Source organism: Ictidomys tridecemlineatus, chromosome 1, assembly GCF_052094955.1.
Source record: "Ictidomys tridecemlineatus isolate mIctTri1 chromosome 1, mIctTri1.hap1, whole genome shotgun sequence".
Taxonomy (NCBI): domain Eukaryota; kingdom Metazoa; phylum Chordata; class Mammalia; order Rodentia; family Sciuridae; genus Ictidomys; species Ictidomys tridecemlineatus.
The window spans coordinates 160,829,592-160,850,665 of record NC_135477.1 but is presented as its reverse complement, the minus strand read 5'-3'; the positions used below and the strand labels follow the sequence as shown (position 1 = coordinate 160,850,665).

Below are 21,074 nucleotides of genomic sequence, written 5' to 3'. Positions count from 1 at the left end.
TCTATAAAATGTGACATCTTTCCATTTATCTGTCTTCTTCAATTTCTTTCATGAATAGCTCATAACTTTAAGTGCACAGAGTTTTACTTCTTTGGTTTAGATTTATTTCTGAGAATTTTGTTCTTTTTGGTGCTATTATAAATGGAATTATCTTCATGATTTATTTTTCGAGTAGCTCACTGTTCGTGTATTGAAGTATGACTGATTTTCATACATTGATTTGACATCCTGTAATATTATTGCTGAATTTATTAGTTCTAACAGTTTTTTAGTGGAATCTCAGAAGTTTTTAATGTATAAGATCATATTATCTGCAAACAGAAACAAATTAACTCCTTCCTTTCCAACCTAGATATCTTTGATTTCTTTTTGCTTCCTCATTGCTCTGGTTAGGATTTCTGGCACTATGCTAAATAGAGGTACCAAGAGTGGGGCACACTTGTCTTATTCCTGGTCTTAGAGGAAATACATCCAGTTTCCCCACTCAACATTAGGTTAGCTGTGGGTTTAGCATATTTGCCCTTTCTGTTGTTATTAAGGTACATTCTAATTTATCCGCAATTTTTTTTATCAGGAAAGACTGTCAAATTTTGTCATATAGTTTTTGCTCTTCACTCTGTTGAAATATCACATTAATTGATTTTTTTTATAATGGCTCATCCTCCACCCCTGGCAAAAATTTCTTTTGATCATGGTATACTAAATGTGCTGTTGAACTTTGCTGGAATTATGTTGAGGATTTTTGCATCTATACCTTATCTTAGAAATTGGATTATAATTTATTTTCTCATAGTGTCTTTATGTGGCTTTAATAGGAGAGTAATGTTGGCCTCAAAAAATGAGTTTGGAAGTGTGTCCTCCACAATACTTTGGAAGACTTTGATAAGGATTGACTTTGCTTCTTGGAAATATTCAGTTCAATTTATTCATGAAGACATCTAGTCCTGGACTTTTGTTTATAAGTATTAAATTACTGATTCAAACTCTGTATTTGTCATTGGTCTATTGAGATTTTCTATATCTTCATGATAGAGTCTTTGAAGGTTATAAATTTATAGAAATTATTTCTTCTAGGTTATCCAAATCATTGTACTTGTTGTCTTCTTATGCTGCTTTACATCTCTGAGCTATCAATTACAATGCCTCCTTTTTCATTTATAATTTTGAGTCCTTTCTCTTTTTTCTCAGTCTAACTAAAGTTTGTGTAATTTTACCATTTAATTAAAACAAGTATTAGTTTATTGAACTTTCCTATTGTCTTCTACTTTCCTTTTCATTTACTTCCATTATAAACTCTATTTTTCTTCCCTTTTTCTAACTTTGGACTTAGTTCTTTTTTGAGTTCCTTGAAGTGTGGAGAAGGTTGTTAACTTGAGAATGTTCATTTTACCTCACATAGACATATCACTATTATTTTCCACCTAGAATTATTTTACAGCATCTAATAAGTTTTGGTATGTTGTTTCCATTTTTGTTTGTCTAGCATAATTTTTAACTTTCTTTCTGTTTTTCTTTTTTGTCCCATTGGTTGTTTAGGACTGCTCTGCTTAATTTCCATATATTTATGAATTTTCAAAAAATTCATTTCTAGTGATTTCTAGTTTTATACCACTGCTGTCAGAAAAGATATTTGAGATTATTCCAATCTTTTAAAATCTGTTGAGATTTATTTTGTAGTCTGACATGATCTATTCTGGAGTGTGCCCTTGTGAAGAATATGCTGCTGTAGGCAAAAAGGTCCTGTATATATCTGTTAGTATTAAGTCCACTATATTTGCTTACTGATCTGTCTGGATGTTCTTCCATAGTTGAAAGTCAAGTCTACTATTATTGTACTGCTATTCCTCCCTTCAGTTCTTTTTTAAAAATTTTATTCTAATTAATTATGCACGACGGTGCAATGTATTTTGACACATTGTATACAAATGGTGCAGAACCTCTCATTCCTCTGGCAGAGTCACACTTGTCATGCAATCATACATGTATATAGGGCAATAATGGCTATCTTATTCCACCAACCTTCCTACCCCTACATACCCTCCACTCCTCTCTGAGCCCTCCAATGTTCCTCCATTATTCCCTAACCCCTGCCATCATTAATCTTTTATCAGAGATTTAGGGGTTTTAGGGGGTTGGCTTATTTCACTTAGTATGATATTCTCCAGCTCCATCTATTTACCTGCAAATGCCATAATTTCATTCTTTTTAAGGCTGAGTAATATTCCCTTGTGTATATGTACCACAGTTTCTTTATCCATTCATCTACTGAAGTGCACCTAGGTTGGTTCCATAGTTTAGCTATTGTGAATTGAGCTGCTGTAAACATTGATGTGGCTGCATCAATGTAGTACGCTGATTTTAAGTCCTTTGGATACAAACCAAGGAGTGGGATAGCTGGGTCAAATAGTGGTTCCTTTCCAAGTTTTATGAGGAATCTCCATACTGCTTTCCTGAGCAGTTGCACCAATTTGCCATCCCACCAGCAATGTATGAGTGTACTTTTCCCCCACATCCTTGCCAACACTTATTATTATTACTTGTATCTTGATAATTAATTGCCTTTCTGACTGGAGTGATCTGAAATCAGAGTAGTTTTGATTTGCATTTCTCTAATTGTTAGAGATAATTTTTTTCATATATTTATTAATTGATTGTATTTATTCTTTTGAGAAGTGTCTGTTCAGTTCCTTAGCCATTTATTGAATGGGTTTTTTTGTTGTTGTTGTTTTGGGGGTTTTTTGCTGTTAAGTTTTTTGAGTTCTTTATATATCCTGAAGATTAGCACTCGGAGGTGTATGTGGTAAAAATTTTCTCCCATTCTGTAGGCTTTCTCTTCATGTTGTTTCCTTTCATGAGAAGTTTGAATCCATCCCATTTATTGATTTTTGATTTTAGTTCTTGCACTTTAGGAGTCTTGTTAAGGAAGTCAGACCCTTAGCCAAAATGATGAAGATTTGGGCCTACTTTTTCTTCTGTTATTTTCCAACTTAGAATTATTTTACAGCATCTGATAAGTTTTGATATGTTGTTTCCATTTTTGAAACAGGGTATTATGTGATTACTTTTTATTTATCTTTTGTGTATCTACCTAATTTTTTAAATACCTTTTTAAAAATTTATTTATACATAGTGCTAAGGATCGAACCCAGTTCCTCACACATGCCAGGCAAGTGCTCTACCACTGAGCCACAACACCAGCCCCTCTCCTCTAATTTTTTTTCTTTGTGGTTACCATGGGTCTTATATAAAACATTATATATGTATAATATTCTGTTTTAAAATTGGTAATAATATAACTTGAATCATTTTATAATTCTACAGTTTTCCTCCCTGCCTTCATAGCTTTTGATGTCACATTTTACAACTTTTTATATTGTGTATTCACTGATAAATTATTTAAACTATGCTTATTTTTTAATAATCTTCTGTTTATACTGGAGTTAAATGATTTATATACAATCCACATTAATAGAATATTTGGAATTTATCAATGACTTTTACATTTTAGTATATATTCAGATTGTTTTTAATTTGTATCTATTTTAACTTGAAGAATTCATTTTAACATTTCTGGTGGGAGTCTTGTGTTGAACTCCAACAATCTTTAACAGGAAATATTTTTGTCTTTACATTTCTAAAGAATAGCTTTTCCAGATACAATATTCTTAGTTGGCATTTTTTTTCTTCTTCTTCTTCTTTTAGCATTTTGCTTACAACATCCCATTTCCTCTTGGCTTGCAAGGTTTCTTTTTTTTTCTTTTATTGGTACATTATCATTATATGGTAATAGTTAGATTTATTTCGACAAACTAATACATGCATGGAATTTAATTTACTCCATTTCAGTCCACGGTGGACCCATGTTCCCTTCCTTCCTCCTTTCTCCTATTCTCCTTCCATTTTCTCAACTGGGTTCAATCCTGGTAGCAACGACACACATCCCCAGCCATTTTTATTATTTATTTTGAAATGGGGTCTTGCTAAGTTACTTAGGGCATCACTAAGTTGCTAAAGCTGGCTTTGAACATCTTCCTGCCTTAGCCTCCTGAACAAGGGAATTATAGGTGTGCACCACTCTGCCTGGTAGTATTATGGCCATTGTGACAATATTAATTCTGCCTATCCAAGAGCACAGCAGGTCTTTGTATCTTCAAAGGTCTTCAATTTCTTTCTTCAGAACTCTATAATTCTCCTTGAATAGGTTATTCATTTCCTTGGTTAGATTTTTTATTATTTTGAAGTTATTGTGAATGGGATAGTTCTCATGATTTCTTTCTTGACAGAATCACTATTAGAGTATAGGAAAGCTGTTGATTTTTGAATGTTGATCTTGTATTCTGCTACTTATCTCAAGTCAGTTATTGACTCTTCTAGTCTTCTAGTGTTTTTTTTTTTTCTGGCCCTTCTAGATAAATTATCATGTTATCTCCAGAGATAATTTGACATCTTCTTTTCCTATTTGTATCCCTTTTTCTTCTCTTGCCTGATTGATCTGGCTACATTTTCAAGAACTATATTGAATCAGAATAGTGACTGTTGGGCTGGGGATGTGGCTCAAGTGGTAGCGCGTTTGCCTGCTGGGTTCGATCCTCAGCACCACATACAAAGATGTTGTGTCCACCAAATACTAAAAAAAATAAATATTAAAATTCTCTCTCTCTGTAAAAAAAAAAAAAAAAGAATAGTGACTGTGTACATCCTTGTCTTCTTCCTGACTTCAGAGGAACTGCTTTCTGTTTTATTTATTATCTGTTGTTTTGGGTTTGTCATATATATCCTTTATAATGTTAAGGTAAGTTTCTTCTATTCCTAGTTTCTTTAGTATTTTTACATGAATGGATGACAGATTTTATCAAAGGCTTTATCTGCATCTATTGAAATAAAATAATTGTATGATTCTTGTCCTTAATTCCATTTATTTGGCATATAATATTTATTGATTTGCATATGTTGAACCAATATTGCATCCCTGGAACAAAACCCACTTGATTTGGTGTATTATCTTCTTGATTTTTTTTTTTTTTGGAAGCAGAGATCGAACCCAGGAATGCTTAACCACTGATCAACATCCCCAGCCTTTCTTATTTACTTATTTATTTATTTTAATTATTTTAGTCGTAGTTGGACACAATACCTTTATTTTATTCATTTATTTTTATGTGGTGCTGAGGATCAAACCCAGTGCCTTGCACATGCTAGCGAGTGCTCTACCACTGAGCCACAACCCCAGCCCTTTATTTTTTATTTTAAGACAGGGTCTTGCTAAGTGCTTACAGCCTCACCAAGTTGCTTACAGCCTTGCCAAATTGCTGAGGCTGGCTTTGAATTTGTGATCCTCCTACTTCAGCCTCCTAAGACACTGGAATTACAGGTGTTACACCACTGTGCCCAGCTCTTGATGTGTTTTTGAATGCAGTTTGCTAATAATTATTTTTTATTCTAATTAGTTATATGATATCAGAATGCAATTCAATTCATATTACACAAAGGGCACAATTTTTCATGTCTCTGGTTGAACACAAAGTAGAGTCATACTATTTGTGTTTTCATACATATACTCAGGGTAATGATGTCTGTCTCATTATACTGTCTTTCCAATCCCCATGCTCCCTCCCTTCACCTCCCTCCCCATTTGCCCTATCTAAAGTTTGTCTATTCCTCCCATGATATCCTCCATTCCCATTGTGAATCAGCATCCTTATATCAGAGAAGACATTCAGCATTTTGAGGGGGGGAATTGGCTTACTTCACTTGGCATTATATTCTCCAACTCCATCCATTTATCTGCAAATGCCATGATTTTATTCTCTTTTAATGCTGAGTAATATTCCATTGTGTATATATACCACATTTTCTTTATACATTCATCTACTGAAGGGCATCTAGGTTGGATCCACAATTTAGCTATTGTGAATTGTACTGCTATAAACATTGATGTGGCTGTGTCTCTGTAGTATGCTTTTTAAAAATCCTTTGGGTATAAACTGAGGAGTGGGATAGCTGGGTCAAATGGTGGTTCCATTCCTAGCTTTCCAAGGAATCTCCATAATTCTTTCCATATTGGTTGCACCAATTTGAAGTCGCACCAGCAATATAAGAGTGTGCCCTTTTCCCCACACCCTTGCCTTGTTTGTATTCTTAATAGCTACTATTCTGACTGGTGTGAGAGGAAATCTTGAGTAGTTTTGATTTGCATTTCTCTAATTGCTAAAGATGTTGAACAATTGCATATATTTGTTGATTGATTGTACATCATCTTCTGAGAAATGTCTGTTCAGTTCCTTGGCCCACTTACTTATTGGGTTATTTGGATTTTTGGTGTTAAGATTTTTGAGTTCTTTATATATCTTAGAGATTAGTACTCTATTTGATGTGCATGTGATAAAAATTTGCTTCCAAAATATATGCTCTCTATTCACCTCACTGATTCTTTCTTTTGCTGAGAAGCTTTTGAGTTTGAATCCACCCCATTTATTGATTCTTGATTTTATTTCTTGAGTTACAGGAATCTTATTAAGGAAGTAGAGGCCTAAACCAACATGATATAGATCTGGCCCTTCTTTTTCTTTTATTAGATGCAGGGTTTCTGGTTTATTTCCTAGGTTATTGATCCACTTTGAATTGAGTTTTGTGCATGATGAGAGATAGGGGTTTAATTTCATTTTGTTTCATATGGATTTCCAGTTTTCATAGCACCATTTATTGAAGAAGCTATTTTTTCTCCAATATATGTTTTTGGAGACTTTGTCTAATATAAGATAAATGTATTTATGTGGGTTTGTCTCTATGTTCTCTTTTCTGTAATACTGATCTACCAGTCTATTTTGATGCCAGTACCATGTCGTTTTTGTTATTATAGCTCTGTGGTATCATTTAAGGTCTGGTATAGTGACGCCACCTGCTTCATTCTTCTTGCTAAGGATTTTGCTTTTGCTAATAATTATTAAGAATTTAGACATCTATGTTCATCATGGATATTGGTTTGTAGGGTTTTTTCCCCTTGATATGTCTTTGTCTGGTTTTGATATCAGGTTTATACTGGCTTCACAGAATGTAATTGGGATGTCCTTTTCCTTTCAATTTCATGGAATAATTTGAGAAAGACTGGGGTTAGTTCTTTTAAGGTCTGGTAGAATTCAGCTGAGAATCCATCTATCCTGGGCTTTTCTTTGTTGGAAGGCTTTTAGTTGCTGTTTCAATTTCATTGCTTGATATTGGTCTGTTTAGAATTTCTATATCTTCCTAGTTCAATTTGGACAAGTCATATGTTTCTAGAAATTTTTCAATGAGTGGGGCTAGTTTGTGTGTGGAGTGAGTTTCACTGCCCTTGGCTTAGTTCCGAGTAATGCTTAGCAACAGGATCTCTATTCTGTAAATCTTAAGTGTCTCAATCACTTCCCAGCCTCTCACAGAGAATGTTGAAGCTGGGGGTAGAGGTATGAGTGCAAGGAATAGTAATAATATTAGCAACCAATGTACAACCTTAAAATAAATGTCCAGTGTCTACTTTGACTTTTATAACACTAATTACCACCTGTATAGGAGTAGTAGGGTCAGTGTTTAACAACAAGACCAAAAATAAACAACCATAAACTTGTTAAGACATTAAATAGAAGGTGTTTACTATGCTACCCACTGTATTAATAAACACAACAACATGAATGAGACAGGAATTATGTAAACTATATAATTTCTTAAGTGAATTGTGAATAAGGTGGGAAAGCAAGCAAAAGTTAGATATATTTAAGTGAACACAGGATAGGCAGGAGTTAAGTAACAGATGATGGCTATAAAGAAGGAGAAGTAACAAATAATTAAAAATAATATAAGAGAGGGAAGAAGGAACAAGAACATTTGGCCATTATTTTGCCCCAAAGCAAGGTAAAATAAATAAACAACAAAGGCTAAATAATAAACCAGAGAAGAAGGAAGCAATTAAAATGAAAGTGAAATTATGTGAACAAAGGGGCTGGGGTTTTGGCTCAGCCTTAGAGTGCTTGTCTAGCACATGTGAGCCCTGAGTTCAATCCTCAGCACCACATAAAAATAAATTATAAAATGAAGGTTAAGAAAAACTATGTGAAAAAAATGTGTAGAGAAATACATGGAAGTCTGAGGTCTTTGTGTTTTTCATCAACCTGCCAGCCACTGTGGCCAGAAACCAAAGCTGGTTTTTGTAGCTCTCAGCTTCCCATCTCCCAGTATAGGATCGTATAAGACTTCGGAATGCTGAAAGATGATGTATTTCCACAGTGGGGTTGGTGCAGAGTTCTAAATTGTGAATTCCAGCAGTTGGAATTTAGTCTTGGTTGACCTTTGGAACTCTGTCAGTGAATATTTAAGGTTTGATTCACACACCCCTGTTGCTGAGGATCTCTACTGGACATTTGGGTTACAGCGGTCTTCTGAAAATTCCACCATTAGGGTGAGGAGTCTAAACCTCCACAGGTCTCACATTCACTGCCATGGATGTGAACTACTCAGGATCAGACTTGGAGTGCAGACATATCTGTCTGGCCAGTTATTGGAGTCTTCCCTGTAGCCATATGGGATACCAGCAATAAAAGACAGTTTTCTTTCTGTCCAGTATTCCACTGTCCTTGGCACAAATTTCTCTGTGTCTGTTTCAATCATGCTGGCCCAGTTCCACTCTGGACCCCATATTGGGGACTGCTGTGTCAGGCTGGCACTTTCTTTATGAATTTCCTGTCTCCCACTTCTGTTCACTGTTGTGTGGTCTCTTAAAAATTGTTCCCACTGCTGTGGTGACTCTGGTTCCTAACGGACTATCTGATGTGGGACGAGTGATTATTGTTGCATTTTATTCAACAACTTCCCCTATCATCTCTGGGTCCTTTAAGATCAACCTCCCTCTCTGTTCCACAGGTTCCCCCAAACCAATTTTATTTGTATGCTTTCCTTTCTTTCTGCCTGTGCTATCCCTCCCCTCTGCTGTGGGTTGGTGGCTCTGCTGGTGCTGCTGCCACTGGTGCATCTCTAACACATTATTTCTTTCAAAGCTTCCAACTTTCTGTGTCTTTATAATTTTTTTATTGTCAAACATTTAATTTCAGTGAATTTCCTCAGTTATCCACCTCACTGAGAAGCAGTCTTCCTGCTTTTAAAATACTGAGCTGAGGATCTTATGGGAAGTGCATTCTTCCTCTAATACACGATCTTCTCCAACTCCCATCTTGCAAGATTTCTGTTGAGAAGTTCAGTGATAGGCTTGTTAGGGTTTCCTTGTATTCAAAAAGTCTGTTTTCTCTTTCTGCTTTCAACATTCTCTCTGTTGACAACTTGACTGCAATGTATCTTGGGGAATTCTACCTTGGGTTGGTCTTTTTTCTGGGATCCTTTGATAATAGACACTAATGCACAGATACACAGATAACAAAGAATAAGGCAAACATGATACCACCAAAGTAATCTAATAAAACTCCAGTAACTGACCCCACAAAAATGAAGATCTATGAAATGCCTGGAAAATAATTAAAAATAATTATTTTTAACGAGGCCCAATGAGATGCAATAAAGCACAGATGAATAATTAAACAAAATTAGTAAAACAAAGCATAAACAATATTAGAAGTTTAATAAAGAAACAGAAAGCATAAAAGTGAAATTCTGGAACTGGAGAATATAAAAATGGAGCTGAAGAATTGTATATAGAGCTTAAATCATGCAAAAAAAGGATTCATGAGTCCAGGACAGGTTATTTGAAATTAGCCAATTAGAGGAAAAAAGAAATAAAGAATGAAAAAAAAAATGAAGACAGCCTGAGGAACCTATGGAACACCATTAAGTCATATAAATACTTAAATTTTGGGAGTCCTAGAGGATGAGAGAGAAAGATTGGGGGGTAGGCCAGAAACCTAAGGAGGGATCTAGACATCCAGATTTCTGAAGCTCAAAAGATCCAAAAGAAGATCAATCCAAAGAATTCTCTGAAATACAAATTAGTACTCTTTGAGATAGCTGACATGACATTATATCATAAAATACTATGTAACTAAAATATTTTAAAAATTATTGAAAATTTAAAATATCATTGCCAAAATACAAAATTCAGAAAAAGATAATTCTCAAAGGAGAGTATCTTCTTTCACAGATGCTATAAAAGGAAAATAAAAATCAAGTCATTTCTTATGTTCCTTGTTCCTTCTTTTAGGCCCACCAGCTCAGTACTGTTGGGGTAAGTAAAATTTATCTCTTTCAAAAATTTTGTACTTCTGTCTTCAAATTAATACTTGTGCTGTTTTACTGCATCACCCTCAAATATTTGTTATAATTTTCACCTAAAGGATTTTATATTCATTTTATTGAATTCAGGGAATACTTCAGTTTTTGGCACCTCAAAGTCCTCTGTTATTCTGGGCAACATTAATACCCATGTAAACACCTCTCTTTTCAGCTCTTTGGCCACCTTCAATTTCATCGAGGTTAATTTGAATTTCACTTGAGTTATTCCTTTCCATGGTCACATTCTGCTTTTGTCACTAGTCAGAAGTGCTTTAACTTAAGAAAAATAAAATTAAATTATTCCAGTCTCTGATATTTCTAGCTTTTTCACTCTTTCACCTGGCTTTCATATCTGTCCTTTGATCTCCTAAGTATTAACTGCTTTACATATCAGTCCCCGTTCCTACCTATGCTTTCTTCTCTTTCCAATTTAGATAATGTGGTTCATAATTTTAAGCACTCTCTTGTCAGTAACCTCAATTATTTTTACCTTTTGTCCTCCAAACCAACCTGAAGCCAAAATATTATTACAGATCCAAACAGTTCTCCTTTCCTCATGTGTTCATGACTACTGAGGGTTACTAGAAAAAAAATTAACAGGTTCAAAATTTTCTGCTTCTGCCAAGATAAAATAAAAAGGAATAGATTTATCCTTTTGATTGAGGCAATCAAAATAAACCAGACAAAATATATAAAACAACAATTTTCAAGAAACTGAATATCAGACAATTAAGGACAATAATCTCAAAGAGTTAGAAAACAAAGTGGGCCTTACAGCTGCTCCAACACTGCCTTAAGAGAATTTCCAGGCTATAGTCTAATGAGGGTGAATTAAGGCAGAGACAAACAGACTCCATGCCTTGAGAAAATGGAGCCCATGGGCTGGGTAAACTAAGGCAGCTTGGATTATAGGACAGAATAATACGGGAAAGAGCTGAGCAGAGAGAGAAGGTCAGCAACACGTAGAGGGTTCCCTTGTATGGATCAGGGCATGCTTTATCGGACAACCTGAGGACAGGAAAAAAGCCATCTGAAAAGATTTGGAAGATTAGCACTGGTGCTGACACAGGAGGGAGAAAAATGCTTATTCCCACAAGGCAGACTGGGAAACCTCGTAATTCATAAAATATTGAGTTGAAAATTCTCAGGAAGGTCATACTTCAGTCATGGGGAATAATTGTTGTAGACTGAACAACTGCAGATCTAATAAACCTTAAAGGAAAAACCTGAAAGAATTAAATAGTTTTAAACTTTCTTTCAGAACAAAGCTCAAAAAGGTATGAATAAATACAAAATTATCCATTAATGATTAGAATCTAATCAAAGATTGCTATGCAGGAAAAGAAGTGGAAAAACATGACCAAAAATCAAATAATAATTGACCTCAGAGTAGACATGAATGATAGAATGATCATAGAAGGACATTAAAACAGCTAGTTTAATATTCTCTGTGTTTGAAAAGTTAAATAGAGACATGAAAGACAAAAAAGACTTAAAATTATTTTCTGGGACTGAAAACTATAAGACGAAAAAAACACTGAAAGGGTTTGATATCATATTGAACACTATAAAAGAAATTATTTGTGAACTTTAAAACTATCCAAAATAAAAAACATAAGAGAAAATATATTTTTTAAGTGAAAAGAATATCAGTATCAGAAAAGACATTTTAATTTTAAGGTAGAGTTGCTGAAAACTTCCCAAACTTGACTGTAAGGAAGAGAGAGGGGGGTGAGGGAGGGAGGTGGGGAGGGAGGGAGGGAGGAGGGAGATACTAGTAGCTAAAGTAACTGAAGTATAAAAAATATGCAGAAAATTACACCAAGATGTATCATAATCAAATTACTCAAAAGTACTAAAAAAGGAAAAATCTTAAAATCAGAGGAAAAAAATGTTTATGTGCTAGGGAACAAAGATAAGGATGATGCTAGATTTCTTGGGCAACATTTTTTTTTTTTTTGGAAGCAGGGATTGAACACAGGGGTGCTTAACCACTGAGCCACACCTCCTGCCCTTTATATATTTTATTTAGAGACAGGTTCTCACTAAATTGCTTAGGGCCTTGCTAAATTGCTGAGGCTGGCTTTGAAGTTGCAATCCTCCTGCCTCAGCCTGCCGATTACAGGCATGTGCCCTTGAACCTCACTAGGGCAACATTTTTTAAGTTTTTTTTTTTAAATTATCAGCCTGGAAATCTACATCTAGTACAACTGTATTAGTTGGCTTTTCATTGCTGAGACCAAAATACACAACAAGAACAACTTGGAGAAGAAGGTTAATTTGGGCTTATGGGTTGAGAGGTTCTTTCGGTCAATTGACTCTTTAAAAAAAAAAGAGAGAGAGAGAAAGGAGAGAGAGAGACAGAGAGGGAGGGAGAGAGAATTTTTTTTAGTATTTATTTTTTAGTTTTCGGTGAACACAACATCTTTGTTTGTGTGTGGTGCTGAGGATGAAACCTGGGCCACACACATGCCAGGCGAGCGCGCTACTGCTTGAGCTACATCCCCAGCCCCTGTCAATTGACTCTTATTGTTCTGGGCCCAAGGTAACTCAGGACATCATGACAGAAGGGCATTGAGGAGAAAAGCTACTCAGCTCCTGACAGTCAGGAAGGGGAGGAAAGGAGAGGAGAAAAGGAAAGAAAAAAAAATAGAGAGAGGAGGGGAGGGGAGAGTAGGGGAATGAAGGGAGGGAGAAGGGGAAGAAGACAGAAAGTGAGTGCAAGAGAAAATGCAAGGAGCCAGAAACAAAATAATCCTCAAGGATACACCCCCAGTGATCTATTTCCTCCAGTCATACTCTACCTGCCTGCCATTACCATACAGTAGTTCTTTCAAATTATTACCAATCAAATGGATTAATCCACTGTGAGGTTACTGTGCTTGTAATCTAATCACTTTACCTCTGAACATTTCTGCACTGCTCAACACATCATCTTTTGGGGAGACGCCTTGTATTCAAAACATAACAACAATAATTTTCAAAGATGAAAGCAAAACCAAAGACTTTTTAGTTAATAAAAGCAGAAAGAACTAGCTATTAGTGTAGCCAAAGTATATGAAATGTTAAAGAAAGTCCCTTAGGGAGAAGAAAAATAATACCAAATAAAAATCTGGGTCTACAGAGAGGAATAAAGAATACTACAAAAGTAACTACTAAGGTAAATACATAGTTTTTTTTTCATATTAAAAACTTTTAAAAAGTTAGTTCTTTAATCAGAATAACAACAATGTTTTGTGGTGTTTATTACATATATAAAAGTAAAATTGGGCTGGGGATGTGGTTCAAGCGGTAGTGTGCTCACCTGGCATGCATGGGGCGCTGGGTTCGATCCTCAGCGCCCTGCGCATGCCAGGTGAGTGCACTATCGCCAAAAAAAATCTCTCTCTCTCTCTCTCTCTAAAAAAAAAAGTAAAATTATCTATGTTCACACTTGATATAATTCATATGTTGAAATTCCATTAAAAATCTGTTAGAATAAACACATTTAGCAACATAGCAGGCTATAAAGTCACCACAAAAATTAGTTACACTTCAAAACATACTACAAAACTACAAAAGTATTATTAGAATTAACCAAAGAAGTTATACAAAGACTTACATAATGAAAACAACAAAACATTACTGAAAGAAACCTGAGATGATAATAAATGGAAACACATTCCATGTTCATGGATTAGAAGACTTAATATTGTTAAAGTATCATTATTATCCAAAGTGATCTACAGATTCAATGCAATTCCTATTAAAATCCAAAAGCATTTTTTTGTAGAAACAGAAAAATTCATTCTAAAATTCATATGGAACCTCAAGGAACCCCCAAAAGCCAAAACAATTCTGAGAAAGAACAAAAAAGCAAGAGGACTTCAAAACATACTACAAAACTACAATAACCCAAACAATATGGTGTTGGCATAAAGACAGACATATAGACATGCCTGTAATTGCAGTAACTAGGGAGACTGAGGCAGGAGGATTGCAAGTTTGAGACCAGTCTAAGCAACTTAGTGAGACCCTGCTCAAAATAAAAAAGAGCTCAGTATGTAGGTGAATGACAAAGAGTCCGTGGGTTCAATCTCCAATACATCCCCCTCAAAAAAAGACAAACACACAGACCTATGAAATAGGGAATACTGGAAATAAACCTTACATTTATGTTTGAGTCACGTTTGTTTGTTTCTTGGTTTGTTGATTTGTTTTGGTACTGGGGAGTGAACCCAGGGGCACTGGGGAATGAACCCACTAAGCCACATTCTCAGATCTTTTTTATTCTAAGACACAGTCTTGCTAAATTGCTGAAGGCCTTGCTAAGTTGCTGAGGCTATCTTTGAAACTGAGGGTTCTCCTACCTCAGCTTCCTGAGTCACTGGGATTACAGGTGTGGACCATCACACCCAGCTGTTTGAATGATTTTTTAATAGACCTTTATTTTATTTTATATGTGATCCTGAGAATTGAACCCAGGGCCGCACATGTCCTAGGCAAGTGCTCTACCACTGAGCCACATCTCCAACCCTGTTTGAATGATTTTTGACAAGGGTACCAAGTCTACTCAATGGAAAAAATAATCTCTTCATAAACAGCTAGTAAAATTGAATATCTGTATGTAAAATAATTAAGTCAGACTAACATCATACACAAAATTAATTCAAATAGATCAAATACTTAAATGTAAGTCTTAAAAACAACAAAACTGAAGAGACAAGGAAAAGACTTTATGCCATTTGATTTAGCAACAATTTCCTGCATGACACCAAAGGCACAAACTACAAAAGAAAAAAATAAACAAATTAGAATTCAAGAAATTTAAAACCTTTTGCTCATCAAAAGATTCTGTCAGCAAAATAAAAAGGAAACACAGAACTGAAGAAATGTTCGGAAATTTGATAAGGGGTTCTTTCTTCTTTAGACACATGTAAATGATGTTACCCTTAACTGAATTAATAGATTCCTCCAAGTAACTCATATACAAAATATCTCATATACAAAATAGAACAATAATTTTTTCAGTAATTGCAGGAAAAATTGAAACTGTTACCTCATTTGAAGAATTTGACACAGGAACAATTTCATCTGAGTTTACATAATTGCTGATATTTGGAAAGAGTTCTTCAAAAGGTGCCTTTTGTACTGAAGACAAATTAATCTATAAAAGATTATGTTATTGTTTCAGAGAGGTTTCAAAAACAACTATTTCTAAGCAATTAAAATAAGTTATAAATACTATCTTATTGGAAGCATTTTCTATGAACTTGACAAATGAACAATTTTATCTGAATGAATATAATTACCAACTTTTGGCACGCTTAAGATTATGTTACTCTTTTGATTTAAACTTATTTTCAAACAAGAATCTTTATTTGCTATACTATACTTTTCCCCATTAATTTGTTCAATAAATATTTATCAAATGCTTAGTAAGTGAAATTTGATGACCTGGCAATAGTACCTTATGGATACTTCTACTCCTAGGTATATATACCAAAGAGAAATAAAAAGATGTCCACACAAAAGCTTTTACACAAGTATTTATAAAAACATTATTTATAATAGTCATAGATGAAAACAACTAAAAACTAAAACTTCCATTAACACAATTTTTATCAACACAATGGAATATTACTCAGTCAGGAAAAGTAACGAAATAATAAAACATGCCGGTATATGGATAAAACCTAAAAATATTACGCTAAGTGAATTAGTCACAAAAGATAATATATTATATAATTCCATTTATATGAAATGTCCAGAACAAGGAAACCTACAAATACAGAGGGCAGAGAAATGGTGTGGGAAAGCAAGGGGATGTTACGTAAAGGTAATGAGGTGTCTTTTTTGAGGGGATAAAAAATGTTCTAAAAGTGATTGTGGGAATGATAGGACATATCTATACATATACTAAAATCTACTGAATAACAAATTTAAAAAATATTTTTTAGTTATAGGTGGACACCATATCTTTATTTTATATTTATGTGGTGCTGAGAATCAAGCCCAGTGCCTCACACACACTAGGCGAGCACTCTACCTCTGAGCCACAATCCTAGCCCTGAATAACACATTTTTAAAAAGTGAATTGTAGTTTGTGCATTATTGCTCAAACTGATTTTCTTAAATATTTTTTAGCTGTAGTTGGACATAATACATTTATTTATTTATTTATTTATTTTTTAATGTGGTGCTGAGGATCAAACCCAGTGCCTCGCATGTGATAGGCAAGCACTATACTGCTGAGATACAACCCCAGCCCCTGCTTTTTTAAAGAGCCCACTAAAAAAAGTGTTAAACATACAGTTATCATATGAGCTAGCAATTCTACGACTTCCAGATATACACTCAACACAAATGAAAACATATACTCATAAAACATACATAAATGTTCATAACAGTATTATTCATGATAAGTTAAAATAACCCAAATGCCCATAAAATAAATCAGTAAAAAAAATGTGGTATATATCCAGAGACTGTGATATTATTTGATGAAAGAAAAGGAATGAAGTACTGAAAAATGCCGTAATATAGATGAATTTTAAAACATTATGCCAAGTAAAAGTGGCCAGGCACAAAAGGCCACATTTTCCATGACTCCATGAATTAATATCTAGAAAGGGCAAATGTATAAAAGACAGTAAATTAGAAGCTTCTAGACAGTCCCTAGCAGCTAAAGGGAAAGATGGGGGAATAAGGAGTAACTGCTAAAATGTGGTAATAAAATGAATTACATTGAATTATATTATAGGGATGGTTGTATCACAACTATGCTTAAAACACAATTATATACATTATAGCATGGTAAATTTCATAAAATGTGAATTATAGTTTTTAAAGATTTTGGCATTTATAAAATTGACACTAACTTAGTTTTATAAGGAAAATTCATTTTGGATACATTTATTCCTCATCTACACATTCTCTCTCTCCCTCCCCCTGTTCCTCTCTCTCTCTTTCTCGTTGATACTGGGGATCTAACCCAGGTGTACTTTACCACTAAGCTGTATTCCCAGCCCTTTTTAAATTTTTTTATTTTGAGACAGGGTCTCACTAAGTTGCTGAGGCTGGCCTTGAACTTTGCAATCCTTCTGTCTCAGCTTCCCAAGTCACTAGGATTACAGGAGTGGGCCACCATGACTGGCTCACATACACATTTTTTTTTAAGTTGTAGATGAATACAATACCTTTATTTTATTTATTTATTTTTATGAGGTGTTGAGGATCTCACCCAGTGCCTCACACATGTTAGGCAAGTACTTTATCACTGAATATCAACCAAGAATAAATTTTAAAAATAAAACACTCATTTTCTGAAAAACAAATTACTTTTTAGAACATTAGAAAAACTGTGAGCAGAGTATTATCAAAACCCTTTCCTCTAGCATGATTTTTAACTATGTTCCCCTAGGAGCCTGTTAAGAGTAAGAATGTCAACTCTGTTACTAGGCAGCATTACTTATGGTAAAAATGATATCTGATCATGAACTTGTATGTCTGGGACAAACTACAGATGCAGTACGAATAATAAATACTATAAAAGATGCCATGGGTTTTTCTGGGAGCTGCAACTCTTATAATTAGGCATGTCTCTGTGGAGACCTGAGAAGCTACCTATGTATTTTGTTATAAAAGATACTGTCTCATTCCCTTGACCAGAGCTGTCCCCATACTGCTATATAAACTGCTACATCAAATTTTTGATGGTTATTTCACTATTGAAGATTGAACTGAGGGGCACTCAACCACTGGGCCACATCCCCAGCGTTTGTTTTTTCTTTGTATTTTATTTAGAGACAGGGTCTCACTGAGTTACTTAGTGCCTTGCTAAGTTGCTAAGGCTGGCTTTGAACTTGCAATCCCCCTGCCTTAGCTTCCCAAGCCACCGGGATTAAAGACGTACATCACCACTCCCAGCTTTACTCAGACTTTGGTTAGGATTGCTACCATTGTGGAGAAACACCTGCTGCTGCCCTGCTAGCAAGCTGAATTTCTATTGCTCAGTTGTACCTAAGAAGAATATATTAGGTAACAGCTAAATTTATAAAACTGTTAGAGGTAAACATAGGATAAAGACTTCATGACATTAAATTTGGTAATTTTTCCGATAGAACACCCAAAACACAGGCCAACAAAGGACAAAGTTGATTAATTGGATTGCATCAAAATGAAAAATATTTGTGCATCAAAGAACACTACCAACAGAATAAAAAGGCAACTCATGCAATGAGAAAAATATTTTCAAACCATATATCCAATAATGGGTAAAATCCAAAATATACAAAGAATTCCTACAACTAAACAATGAACAACCTGATTTAAAAATAAACAAAGGATTTGCTTCTGTTTTGTTTTTTAAATTTTTTGTAGTTGTAGATGGACAGCATGCCTTTATTGTATTTGTTTTATGTGGTGCTAGGGATCAAACCCAGGGTTTCACACATGCTAGGTAAACACTCTGCCACTGAGCCACTATCCCAGACAAGAGAGTTGAACACATATTTCTTCAAAGAAGATATACAAATGATCAATAAACAAATGAAAAGATGCTAAATATTAATAATCTTTAGGAAAATGCAAATCCAAAGCAGAATGAAATTCTATCTCATACCCATAAGGTTAGCTATTATAAAACACACACATACACATACACACACACACACACACAGCAGGAAAAAAGAAGTGTTGGTAGGAATGTGGAGAAATTAGAACCCTTGTGTACCAGTAATGGAATTGTAAAATAATACAGACATATGGAAAACAGTGTGGTTGATACTCAAAATATTAAAAATCAAATTACTACATAATCCAGAAATATTCCTTCTGAACAGGTACCCAAATGGGACTCAAATGGATATATGCACATTCATGTTCATAGTAGTATTATTGACAATAGCCAAAGGCAGAAGCAAAACAAGTGTTCATTGATGCATGAATGGATAAACAAAATGTGATATGTATATACAATGGAATATTACTCAGCTTTAAGTAGGGAAAAATTTCTGACATATTCTACCACACAGGTGAACCTGAAGACATTATGCTAAGTAAAATAAATCAGTCACATAAGGACAAATACTGATGGGTACAGTGGCACATGCCTATACTTCTATAGAGTTGAGGTAGAAGGATCACCTGAGCCTAGAAGTTTGTGGCCAGCCTGGGCAACATAGCAAGACCCCATCTCCAAAATCAAACAAGAGAACAAATAGTTTATGAACCCTACATGAGGTACTAGAGTAGTCAAGTTTATATAGACAAAAAGTAGAATGGTGGTTGCCAGGGGCCGAGCAAGAAACAGAGAATTACTGTGTAATTGGTATGAAGTTTCAGTTTTGCAAGATGAAAAAGGTTCTAGAGATGGATGGTGGCAATGACTGTACAACAGTGTGAACTTACTTGAACTGTTTACTTAATTATTCTTATCAGCTCAATTCACATTAGCTAAGCTATGGAACCAACCTAGGTGCCCTTCAGCAGATAAATTAATAAAGAAAATGTGGTACATATATACAATGGAATATTACTCAGTCATAAAGTATATTATGGCATTCGTCGGTAAATGGATGGAACTAGAGACAATCATGTTAAGTGAAATAAGCCAATCCCAAAAACCAAAGGCCAAATGTTCTCTTTGATATGCAGATGCTAACTCTCAACAGGTGGGGAGGTTCACTGGATTGGACGGGGGGGTGTAGGGAGAAGGGATGGGGAATGGGAAAGGGAAAGATAGAAGAATGAATTGAACATTACATTCCTATGTTCATACATGAATACACAACCAATGTAAATCCATATCATGTATAACCACAAAAATGTGAAGTTGTACTTTATGTATATATGATATATCAAAATACATTCTACTGTCATGTATAACTAAAAAGAATTAAAAAATTAATAAAAATAAATCATGCTTAAAATTCTAAATTTTATGTTACATATAGTTTACAATAGAAAGTATAATTCTGGTTGATAATATAGCATTCTAAGCTTTCTCCTTTACATATATAAGCAGGATATAGAGCATTTTCAATGAAAGCATGTTTTGCAACAGAATAATATAGATATTATTCTCTATAGGTAATATTCCTCTAGTGTGACAAAAATAGAAGAATGGGGAGAGGAGGAGCCAGAAAATTGATTCCACAAGTGACAAATGCTAATACTTACCATGAAATCAGCTGTCTCTGAAGATGGAGTACTTGTTAACAGGCCTCTGCTTTTCTTATCAGGAGTACTTGAATTTGTTTTCTATAAATGTTTATAAAATAGGGGATTGAATAGTAAAAAAAAAAAAAACCAAACCATTTTAGTATAGTAAAATCAAAATTTAAAGTTAGTTGACTAGATCATAATGTGTAATACCAATAAAATCTTTAATTTGCTAATTAAATTTTAAACCATTTGAAGGAAACAAAAGAATTTCCTGGCTTGAGCTAGGTTGTTCAATTTCCAAGAGAACTCTATATGGCATGACAACCATATGGGAATACTTTAGTTGGAATTACTTTTAATTTAGGAAGAGAAGCTAATTAGAGCGGTGAATTAGTAAACAGTGCTTTTGTTACCTTTGTTAACTGCTGAAAAAGTATTTCACTTTCAGTGAAATTTGTTTAATTTCTAGTATATTATTATATTTTTGTGAAAAAATATTATAAATTATTCCTGAAACTGTTAAAACATTTAAGTAGTAGCAAGGATAATTGGTTTAAAATATATGTTTAAATGTAAATAGATACTTTCATTGATAGAACATCAAAGTTAAAAAAATTATAAAATAATATGCAGATTCATTTTCTATTTCTTAAAGACGCAAAGGCAGACAGACAGGTGAACCAAGT

The 21,074-nt window shown here is 34.4% G+C and overlaps 1 protein-coding gene across 2 annotated transcripts in view; it reads right to left on the bottom strand.

Annotated features, from left to right (window-relative positions):
* Meikin (meiotic kinetochore factor) overlaps positions 1 to 21,074 on the bottom strand; it is a 103,229-nt gene that overhangs the window by 29,941 nt on the left and 52,214 nt on the right. For both annotated transcript variants that reach the window (XM_078051148.1, XM_078051143.1), the window contains 2 exons: positions 20,404 to 20,484; positions 15,281 to 15,388 (listed from right to left, as the gene is read on the bottom strand). In XM_078051148.1, coding sequence (XP_077907274.1) covers positions 15,281 to 15,388; positions 20,404 to 20,484 — 189 coding nt within the window. The remainder of the gene's footprint in view (positions 1 to 15,280; positions 15,389 to 20,403; positions 20,485 to 21,074) is intronic.